Here is a 12,384-nt window from a genome sequence, read left to right as displayed (position 1 = left end):
AACAAAATTTAGGTTTTAATGATAATAAATCAAAAACTGTGAAGTGGCTCTATAAGAGCCAGCACAAGCTGATCAAACGTTAATTTTCTTTTATTCAATAAGACTTTTCAATTTTATAATAATAAGATTTATTGTCGAAAGCAATATAAATCTTTTGATTCAAATTTCATAGTGTTGTCTATCCAGAAAATTTATTTGTACACGTGTCGCGTTTGTGCTTGAATTAAAAATCGAACAGCAAATTTTTAATGGGCAACATTGCGGCTCACAGATAGAAGTGGATCGATTACGGTTCGATCGTACACGAGTTAAATAACGACGTCGAATTTAGGGTGGCGTTCTTAATTAATTAAGTATTTCGAAAGAAAAATTCGTCTTTTAAGGCTTTGTAATGAGGTGCTTTGCGGGAGAACTCGGAAAATTTAATAGCATGGAGAAAAAGAGCTCTTTGTCCGCCCGACTCGGTTAGCTTACAATACGGCGAATTTCCTTCGAGTTTATTCGCCATTAATCGCCAAGTTGGATTCTATTGTTTGTATCAATTGTAAAATTGCAATATCCTCTGTTCGGTGTACCGATGACAGAGTTATCGAAATGCATATCCAATACTCGCGGACTTCGTGAGCGCCTCGCGAATAAAAGTTTGCGTTTCTGAATACCAATATCGCCAGCGAAAGTTTTCTTCCTCCTTCTCTTTCCGTCGCTCTTTTCTTACCGGAACACCTACTTGTAAGAATCTTATCGAAGGCGTTACTTTGGAATGAACTGATCGGATCGAGATTTCGGAAGAAGTAAAAAAAAGCACATTGAGCGATCGTGGCGCCGACGAAGCTCGGGGATTTGGTCCTTTTACGATAAGCGCGACGATGCTCGATAATCCGTTAAAGTAACGACTTTTTCTAGGATCAATGATGGCGATGGCTCTAAGATCCTTTCTTCACTATCGACAGTAGAATTATTAACAATAATCATTCTAGAAGGAATTTTATATATATATTTATATTTATACATTTATAATTTATAAATTTATTTAGAGAACTTTAGTAAGCTTATTGGATTATTATTAAAAATATTACACTGAAAGAGAGCAATTTTCCTGAAGAATCTAAAAATTTAGCTAGATACAGATCTGAAAAATAATTTTGCTGGACTATCAAAACAATTAGATAGGACGATAAAATTGGTTGCTAGAATATCAAAATATTCTGCAGAGCATTGCTCATCATGCTTAAGATTCCTGTAAAATTATTTTGATGGTCCCATAAAATTATTTTCAAATCTGTATCTAATCAAATTTTTATATACTTCAACAAAATTGCTCTTTCAGTGTAGTCACATCAAAATTGTTTAAATGTCGATACTGTGCACTTGAAACTAATTTGCTAGCTGGAAACTTTAAATTATCTTTACGATATATGGTTAATCCAATATTAACTTAGAAACTACTAGACAATATAAAGTTATAGCCACTTCTTATAAGAGACTCGATTCAATTGGCAGTTAATGTTGATTTATCTTCGGTAGATACTCGAGCACAGGTGTTTCAAGAAGTTTCTTTCTTGATGGATACTTATTTAGCGAGTGTAATTATTATTTTTTATTGCTCTATTACCTCTTTTATAAAATATCGCAAGATGAAATTTTGATGTATTGATTCGACTGAAATTCAAATGAGAACCAATCCATTTATCTCTATTTTCTTTCTACTATTGACGTTCCTAAACATTGCATACTTATCAACTCGCCAATTTCGATGCCATAATTATTTTATTTGCAATGTATTGTATTCGCAAATGCATATATGCAATTTGAAATTCGTTAGATGCGTTCAAATGTAATCGTGTATCTTCAGGAGTAAGCTCAAGTCTGTATATTTGTGTGTTGCATCATATAACATTCCTAAACTCGTATCAAAGAGAAATCGGAACGTTGCAAACTTGTTGAAGCAAGCATTTTATACCTAGATGGAAATGTCGCGTCGTTAGTTAAACTTAATCCTGCGACGCAAATATTGAAGCCGAATACAAAATTACGAGCCACGACGAAACGGTTGTCGATCTTAAGCAGCATCGTTTGAATAAAACATCAATCTCGAGTAAACGTGAAAGGCCGCGTAGTATCGAATTTTACAAATTACGTCTGGTATACTTAATCGCGGTCTTATGTATAAATTAAGGCTAATCGTATTAAATGGTGGCCGACTCAGCTGCTTACAAGGAGCACCTCTGATCGTAATTAACGTCTGTAACTTTGACGATACGATGACACGATAAATACAAATCTTTAAGCCAAGTCAGAAGAAGTCTTAGTCTTGAAAGAAACTTTATCGTTTTGGATGTGCCACGATTTGTAGAATCGGGAATAGTACTCTCTAAATCTGAATCAATGGATAATCACTGATATCAGTGCCAAGTATGCCACTGGTAATCAGTGAATGAAATGTAAGATCCCTAAGCTGATCTTTATTATGTGATCTAACCAATCTTGTTTTAATGCATAAATTCAATGAATATGGTATTAGAAAATTGAAATTAACATGCAAATATAAGTATTTTAGTTACATAATGCTCAAACATTCTTCCTTTTTTAATTGAACTTCACTGATTATCAGTGCCAAGTATGCCACTCGATAATTAGTGACTATCCACTGATTCAGATTTAGATAGTAGGTACGATATTGAGATTTCTAAAAATCGATGCAATAGTCAGCGCAATAGTCAGAAAATTGCCATTTAATATAAAAGATATTAAAACATAATATCGTTTTCTTACTTCAAAAGTGACACTATTTAAAAAATTCAGTTTTCCAGGAAAAAGAAAAAATTTTTTGCGTTCTTCGACTTAACCGAAAATTACTGACTAATCAAATAATATCGGCAAACAGATTTTTAGAAACATGATCAAATATCATTTTTATGTTTTTCGTTTCACAATTTTTAAAGAGTCATTCTTTTTGAGTTTTTAATATCCTATAAAATTATAATAAATCTGGAATAATTTAAAAGTTATATAAATATCATTAACAGTTTATATTTACCTTGATCAGCTAAACTGATTACACTGAAAATAAAACAAACTTTTTCTTCAAACTTTAGTCATCAAAACTGTCTCAACTCTGAATGTTCTCTGTGGAAGACTTTTTATTTACAAAAAACGACACAACTCAAAATGTGTCACTCTTGGTGTCACTCTTGTAGAAGATATTTATGATCTCTTCGAAAACTTTAAGAATGATACTAATGCTATTTAGCGGATGGAATGTAAAGTTAAATTAGTTTACTTTTGACGACTGATAGAATAATCTTTACCTAATTATTCATCAATTAGATAATAACTCAAAAATTACATCTTTAGTTAGTGTAACTTTTAAGTAAGGAAACGATACAGTATTATCACCATACTGAAAATATAATAGTTCGTATATTATATTGATATTATATTCTACATTAAATGGAAATTTTCTGACTATTGCACTTTTAGAAACATCGGTAAGCCCTTTTTATTTCCGATATATAATATTTATATGGCATATAAATACGCACGAGCTCACGCACACGTTCATGTGCACGTCATTGCTTTGCCAGTATTTGCTCCGCCAGTCCTTTTTATCATTTCGAGACGCGTGCCATCGGACGACGGGGAACATCTACGTTTTTCAATTTCCTAATGGATACGTATGGTAGCTGTATGTTACTCAGCCGCGATCATTCAGCCGAGCTGATTGAAAATTGCGGGCGCAAAGCGTATCAAGGAATCGATATGTATGTTGACTGAGCCACTCTGTAACATACATATACGTTTTTGTAGACATTACTTACATCGTAACGGAAATTACATGGCGGTATGATAGAACGCATATAATTACATCTAAAAAATTTGTTGGATTAGATGTTGCTCTATATGACATTATTTTGGTGCATTAAATGACCAATTTTTTTTTAATATGGAAATAATTATGCAAAATGGAAGAAAAATATTAGGGATGTGTAGAAGAGCGAATTATTATTATTCAAATTTTATATATTTTTTACTTGCTGTAATATTAATCTAATAACGCGCAAAGAATGTTACGCAATAGTTGTATATAAAATAATTGCATTTTGATAATCTTCTTGTAAGTCTATGTAATATATCTGTATGTTTCAAAATTGTATATCTTTGTAAACGGATTTCAACTTTTTATTAAATAATATACTACTAGTCTATTTTATTTAAAGAAAAATACAAGCAAAAAGAGTCAATTTATCTTTATATTTGCTTTTGGTTGTCCATAAAACGTCACTTTATTTGCATAAAATAAGGTGTTGTGAACGTCACATTATTATACTCTCATGTCATATCTGCGGAGCGAATATACGTGTCAGACTACGCAAAGTACGCTATAGTAGATGATGCATGATAAAGCGCATAAACGCCGACAAAACGTAAAAGAACCGAGGGAGATGTGAATAGTAGCCGGAGTGATGAATCTAATACTCCGTAGTGTACTATTTAATAAAAAGTTATCCGTTACACAAAGGTGTACAATTTTGAAATATACAAATATATTACGTATACAAGAAGACTATCAAAGTGCAATTATTTTATATACAACCATTTTCGTAACATTCTTTGCGCGTTATTAAATCAATTATTAACTATGTTCAACTACGATTAAAATCCCCTGGATTCGCTTTAATAAAAGTAGCTTGGCCATAAATGATGCGCCTTGTAATAAATAAAATCAGTTGCGCGAGACTCGGGAAGAAATCATGCTGTGATGCGAGTATAGTTGCGGTCTAATGACAGTCGGACCGGAGAGCGTGGTTGTAAAGGCACCTTTTCAAACAGATTGTCTCTGGCACGATATTACGTCGACGACACCACTGCATCCGTGTTTATGGCTCACGACTAAATAACGCAGCTTGCACCTTCAAGCTGAGTTTGAAGGCGCGCTTGCGGCAAGATCTTTACTCTTTTTCACGGAAATACGACGTTGCGATGCTTTTCTCTATTCGTAAAGTCACGCTCATGAAATTCGCTGGTTTCGTACACACTATGTCGCGTCGTAATCTTTTGAGACATAGAGTAAACTCAGCAAATACGCCGCACTGGGATTTACGCCGCAGAAGTCAGAAAAAATAGAAGGAGTGGAGGTAATTTTCTCGCAACTACTCTGTTACATGCCTTTATGTTATATTAATATTGAGTTATAATTTCAGCTTCTTACTGTTAATATTAATGAAATTATTGTGAGTTGAATCGATTTGTCACTGTAACAAGTAGCGCCATCATAAATTACAATCTACATAAAATGATTACTGTAGGGCGTGTAAAAGACCTAGTGGTTATTTCGTAATACATACGTGTAGAGGAATAGTATGCTATACAAAAGCATGTTGTATAGCAAAATACAAGTGCTTTGCTTTTATGTCCATTGTTATCTTTGTTGTCTTGTATATTCCACCTGTTTAGGATATGCGGTATTTTTAGCGGGCGGGATTTATGCCCAAAGCATACAAAGTGCGCAGATTGAAATCAGTGCACTAAATGCAATAAACGCATTACATGAAATATGTACCTCTTGTCATAACACTTCTAATATATGTAGGAAGATTGTAATTATTATTTATTACTTCATATACATATATTTAACATTTTTATTATTTATTACTTCATATATATATTTATCATCAATTATTATTTATTACTTCATATACATATTTATCATTTTTAATCCTTAATAAAACTTCATAAACGCATTTTGTAAGTTATTGTGTCATTTTACGTCTTATTTATATGCATTATTTGTAAATTTTTCATGAACCATACATATCCCCCCCCCTCCCCCTATGAGTAGCCATATATCCCACCCCTATGGGATATATGGCAAAAATGTAAGGGTTTCAAAAAGTTTATTTTTTGAAAACTTAATATTTCGAATTCCTAATATTTTTTTCATAGTAATAGAAAGTATGAAGTTTTTACTGGTATGGTTCATTTGCCTTAAATATGGTAAATATACTTGATAAATTAAATCTCCCTTAGGTGCGGCTTATATACCGGGTTTACCCTATATGAAATGTTTCATATAATTAGTAAATATAATAGCAATGAATTATATCAAGAATAATGGCATATATTAATAGTTTGGAAATTTGAGTAAAAAGGTTCATGTATTGTATATTGTTAATTGTATACAATTAATATAATTAACCATTATTATCCTATCTAATTGGATTAGTTCGAATTTATATAACTCAAAATATAGGATGCCTTGTAAACTTGCTGTCGATACTGGCATACACTTTGTTATTACAAATCATCATATGTTGAATAAATATCAAACTGTCGAACGGAGAATTTATGATATTGCGTGAAACATATAGATACATCGATCCGATCTCGCGCATCGCCTTAACGTACAAAAATTTCTCCCAATGTTATCGCAGCATCGCAACAACGTTCGCTGTGTTTGCCCAACGGTGTTTATCGAATGGAAAAATATGCTCATGGCAATTCCGGTAATGGTGGCGTGTGGATTCGCGCGCGGTGCTGCACGTAAAAGCTACTCCATGCGAACGAGCATGCTTGTCGAATATACGCTTTTTAAAACGTTGTACACATCACACAACGTTGTTGTATTCCACCGTAACAACATTCGCCAGGTCATTCTTCGTGTATATTCTCCCCAGATTCGTACGACCGTCGTTTGTGGATCTACAGATGAATACATATGCATGCGCCGTTATCTTTCAACCCTTATTCCGCATTCCTACTCTACAATGACGTGTTTTTTTTGTTCGTATGATACGCGTATTCGCTCTTTGACAGGTAGAATTTTTATTGAAATTACACAGTGTGTCCGCGTGGTATATCGTATATGTTACGTTGACAGATCACTATTTACCCAAAATTTAATAATATAGTTAATTAAAATATACTTTTGCGATCAAATCTTCTTATTTTAATTTTTATTTCGTTTTATTAATATCTTTAATGATGTATATTATATTTATATAGCCAGAAATTTATAGATTTTTCTATAGCGACTAGAAATGTATAAAAATTACGTCAGTTTCAATCTGACAATTATACTTACGGTAAAACGGTAAATTATTAGTAATTTGGATAAAATTCATTGTTTTTTACAACTTTGTGTGCAAATCATGTTTTCCTCACATAAGATAAAATAAAATTCTTATATTATGTCTGTTCGTTACTTACCATCTTTTGCACTCAGAAACTTCGCTTTTTCTCTTTCCAACTTAGAATATATATATTTTATTTTAATTCTAAACATTTTTGAAGATTTTAAAAGAGAGTAATCTGAATAAATCTATTTTCACATCATGCTCTTATAAAATATTTCCATTTTTATTCTTTATTTAAAAATTTTTAATTATATTGCATAGTACCACAGTTTCTATGTAGTCGCTATGTAAGTCTGTAAGATATGAAATATGAAAAATAATTTAAGACTACACTCACATACATCACACTTTTATATTATAAAGTCTAATAAAGAATATTTTTTTGAAGTTTCTCCAGTTACTATGTACCTACAGTTTTCTAATTAATAAAGATTGTGTATATATATATATATAATTAAAATTATTAGAAAATATTAGTTAGATAAAGTATTTTATTTAATTTAAAGATTATAAATGCTCTTTTTCAGTTTTAAATCAGAATTTTCTTATTTCTGTAATTTTTTGTTAAATTATCAGTTTTTCAAAATTACCGAATAATTTATCGCGATTTATTGAATAAATTACTATCATTTTCATTTCTAGCGGTGATAAGATATCATAATTCGATGTAGCAAAATATTATTAAAATTTTTTAATGCCGATTTTTTTATATATGTTTTATATAGATTTTTTAATTTTATCGTGATTTATCTGACTTCTTAAAAAAATAATTAGTTATTAAAATATACTGAATAACATTTGATATCTCATCTAAGAATTCGACGTATCCTTACCGTGCAACAGCATGAAGAGGATGAAAATGCAGATCATTTTGAAAGGTTTGCACCAACCGGTCCCATTGCCGCTATATTGTAAATCCATTCCCAATGCTTTCACAGTCCATCGTTTCCGATACATTTCACGTCAACTGCTTCTTCAAAGCTGCAACAGTCGGCTGAGGGCGACGTGCTTTCCTGGTTGGTAATAAAAAGGAATTCACTTCGCTCACTGACAGTTGCAACACTTGCCATTTGGCTGTATTATTTCCGTCAGTCATTGATAATACTTTGCACTTTTGTATATTTTCCAAACCAAGAAGTGCTTAAAAATTGAATAAAGCTTGCTCTTTTTTCAAGTTTTCACGAAAATATATTTTATCGATAACGATAAAATAATTGCATCATGAAATTAAGGACAAAGTAAAAACCTTATATTTTATATTTTCTCTTACTTGAGTAATTAAATCCATATATACATAGATGTTTTTAAATATTAAATGATTAGCACGCAAATATAGAAATTAACGCAAATATAGAAATTAACCATCGCTGTAATCAGGTTAACCATCTCATATTATATACAACGATATACTTGATATTTTTCCAAATTATTCAACGGACCGTCATGCGCGAATGTACGCAATTACTCGGGAAAGTAATTACTTCTGCCGCGATTACGATTTCAAGCACCAACGGGAAAAAGAGAGACAAGCGTGTTTAATCGCGTTGCGCGTGATGTCGTTTCTATTCGCTGTTGAAAAGCGTACGTGCTATTCGCTTTTATGTAAACCATGCGAGCAGCGAGATCAACAATATGTGACCAAATGGCGCGATATATGTTACCGGTCCTTCGATAAGTTTACGTTAAATGACGCGCTGCGGAACGCGCGATTGAAAACGAACGTGATATGATTTCAATTGAATTCGCGCATCTATTACCCAATCGGGTGTTACTGGCCAGCAAATCATAATCGACAGAACTAATTCGGTATGCACACAACACAGCTAGTGATATTAATTTCACTTGTCATTGGATTTCAATGAATGTGTCCGGATCCGCATGCAAGGATACTGCTATAAATTGATCTTGCTGCAAAGAGCATGAATAGATAGTTTAACCGAAGAGCCATTATTGAGCCACATTGTCAAGCTATTGAAGAATTCACGATATGATCGTTTTACTCTAATTGATAATAATATTAAATAAACTTGTTTAAAAGATACATCGCGGATACATCAGAAGCTGAAAATTGACTCCTAATATTAATGTATTCAATGCTAAAGAATATTTAAAGATATTCAGACTAACATTTTGCTTTCGAACGAATGAGCATGTAATTATTTATATATTACGTAAAAGTAACAATATTAATAGCTAGATTTATAAAGAACTTACATGAAAAGAATTCTTCTTTTGAAAAATGATCAAATTGTCTGAGAGCACAAAGTATACTTCGCGGTTATGGTAGAATGGAATTTTAAGAATGGCGATTTATACGTACGAGTAGTATTTCCCACGAAATATTCACGAGATATCGACCATGCTGAAGTGGTCACGTGTTCGCTTTTTTGATGATTCATTGTTTTCGTTTTTTCTGCGCTTGGAGAATTCGCGCGTTTATCCAACGAAACACAGAAAACACTCATGATAAATAAATCGCGATTAGTTAATTCTACGTTCCTCAATTTAATTTATGCGGTGTCACGTTCTCACATCTAATTTTCAAAATCGCTCGACACGCTTTATCATCATCACGCCATCGAATGCATCGGTTCGTTACCGAGAGAGAACATTTCACAAATCTGTCTTCACGTGGAGCAGTCACACCTTTTCGCTCTTATATAATTATGAATGAAGGAGCGTCGACCGAGCGACAAGATTCGCGCAATCACAGAGAGAGAAGCGGTGCGTCACTAAATCCTTCCAGCACAGCTGGTCGGTACTTCCACGTGGACAACTGCAGCTCTCGCGCGAGGCGCATCTTCGCGGGGAATCCTGTGATTCTTGTGTCGCCGGTGCAGGGTGACGTACGATCGTTGCGAAAGGGTAGGTAAGACCGCGCGCCACTTCCGTCCCTCTAAAATACCGTTCATTCATCATGCCGCACTTACACTAACGCACCGCGCCGCGCGAACACCTTCACCCCATAGGGCAGCGGAGGGACGCAGAGGGTGTTATGCACTCGGTGTCGTATATGCACCGTTCGCGAAAGGGCGAATAGGTGGGGAGGAGAGGTACAACGAGAGGTCGTACGAAGAGGTCGTGGGTTAGGTAGGGGACGATAAAGGGGGTAGGGAGCGAGAGGGAGATAGGTGCGTAAAGAGACCGGTGGGCGAAATGCTGCCGTGGTGGAGACCGCGACCCAACTGCGCCAGCGCTTAGCTAGATATCAGCCCCCGACCACCGACGTCAACTCTTACCACCACCCCCCGCTGCGATGCCCAACCATGCCGGCTTTCACCCACCCGCGTGCCACCCCTTGTGCGCGCCGTCATAGTCCCACCGTCGCGTCGTCGTCGTCGGCTGGGTTGATTGTGAGGATGGTTGGCCGTTGGCGTTCGCGCGATGGCATTTCCATTACTACCGCGGATATTGTCATCGATGACTTTTGTGTCATACTGCCCATTCGTTGCCACGCGCCGCTATTCTTGTGCTACAGGGCTATTAGGGTTGTTAGGTGGGTAAAAGCGCATATGTAGGGCTACAAACTACCGTTATTGCCTGTCTCGAGCTTGCCAATGCTGTCCGCGATGTTTAACGCCGGTGCTAGAAACGGTATTGACGTTGAAATAAAATTTATTGGCTTGGCTTGAAAATACCTCGGACGTTGCAATCTTTGGTAAATGTTACGCCTTTCAGTGGCTTGTCATGTTAGCGAATTTAGTAGTTGCACTTAATATACATTTATTGGTGACTATATATGTCGGTAATCTTTATATTTTTGGAATATCTAGGATGAAACATTCGATTCATTATACGTTCCAATATAGTCCCATTAGTGCGATTGCAAAATATGATGGCATTAATTTTTATGAAATGTTATAAATTACAATCTAGTAATATTTGTGTCTATAAAAAATCATACGCGCGTACAAATTACAAACTTTTTAAATTAATATTTATTACAGTAAAAGAGATAGCGTAAAAAATTTTTTATCGCGATAATTTAAATGTTATATCGACAGTTACTTTTGTTATCGGAAATTTTTAAATTTAGTATTACGCAAAGTTTAAGCTTAAAACTCTATTATGAATATTAATATTAGTATAATTCTATTAATTAGTAAAGTAAACGTACCAGTGTCCGGACATGTACCTATGTCTGGACACTTATACGAAATTTATTATTATTAATCTCAAATGCTTTTTTTATTACTGTATTATAATTTATTGAATTTAAAAATTAAATTACAATTAAATAATTACGTTTTAAAAAGCGTATTTGAGATCATTATTAACTTAAATAAATAAAGTTTTATGTAAATGTCCGGTCACTGGTACCGGACGTACCTATGTCCGAAGTTACACAAAACTTTATTTATTTAAATTAACATTTAGTCTCAAATACTTTTTACTTTAAAGATCAATTTGAATTAGTTGTCTTTTGTCATTAAACATCTATTTATATCAATATTTCCTGTCAGCATACTAATTTTCAAATTGTAGTCCCAGTGTCCGACCGGCTGTACATTGACACATTCTATTATTATTATTTATTTAAATATTTTAATTAATAATTGTTATAAGCGAGTTCAAATAATTTTTGCTCGCTTAAGGGAGTCTTAAATTTTCAAATGAATAAAAATATTTACAATATTAAAAGCCTTTCTGATATTATAAATTGTATTATTTATGACAACCTACGCTTAAACGTGCAGTTACTGGTACGTTTACCTTAAAGTCGATGGTTTTTTCAACCTTTTTAATCTTTCATTTCTTATGAATAAGTTAATGATATTGTTATTTGCGTTAAAGATTGTACACGGAAAAAATGATTTTGCTGAAATACCTAAAAATTTAGCTAGATATACATGTGAAAATAATTTTGTTAAACTATAAAAATAATTTTAAAGAAAGTATAATAGGACACGAAAATTGTATGAATAATAAAAAAACGACACACATATACGAGTTAAGCATCATCAGTTACCATTTTCAGCAAATTGATAACAAATTGTGATTACATCAGTATAGATTATATTCTTGATGTATACAATTTGTAATCACCTTGCTGAAGATGATAAAATATGCTGAAACATACGATTTAATTAATTATATTTACGTCTTTTAACTAATTTGTGTTAATTTATTATTGCGCATCAAGTACAGCGCTTGACTCATATTAGCCATTTTCTCACTTATTATTTATTAAAATAATCACATAGAACGTTCAAACCGGTTGCTAGAATATCAAATTTTTTTGCAGTGTTCT

The 12,384-nt window shown here is 33.4% G+C and overlaps 1 protein-coding gene across 3 annotated transcripts in view; it reads right to left on the bottom strand.

Moving 5' to 3' along the window:
- Positions 1 to 9,561, bottom strand: part of LOC108727736 (kin of IRRE-like protein 3) — a 72,245-nt gene extending 62,684 nt beyond the window's left edge. For 2 of the 3 annotated variants that reach the window (XM_018455957.1, XM_018455958.1), the window contains exon 1: positions 7,967 to 8,225. In XM_018455957.1, coding sequence (XP_018311459.1) covers positions 7,967 to 8,090 — 124 coding nt within the window. In that variant the 5' untranslated portion in view covers positions 8,091 to 8,225. Of the gene's footprint in view, positions 1 to 7,966; positions 8,226 to 9,453 lie in introns of those variants that run through there. The other variant, XM_018455956.1, reaches the window with a different exon arrangement.
- Between the last annotated feature and the right edge of the window lie 2,823 nt (positions 9,562 to 12,384).

Source organism: Mycetomoellerius zeteki, unplaced genomic scaffold (genome assembly GCF_001594055.1).
Source record: "Mycetomoellerius zeteki isolate Tzet28-1 unplaced genomic scaffold, Tzet1.0 scaffold52, whole genome shotgun sequence".
Classification (NCBI taxonomy): domain Eukaryota; kingdom Metazoa; phylum Arthropoda; class Insecta; order Hymenoptera; family Formicidae; genus Mycetomoellerius; species Mycetomoellerius zeteki.
Note: the sequence above shows the minus strand (reverse complement) of the source record. Positions and strands in the feature narration are given on the sequence as shown.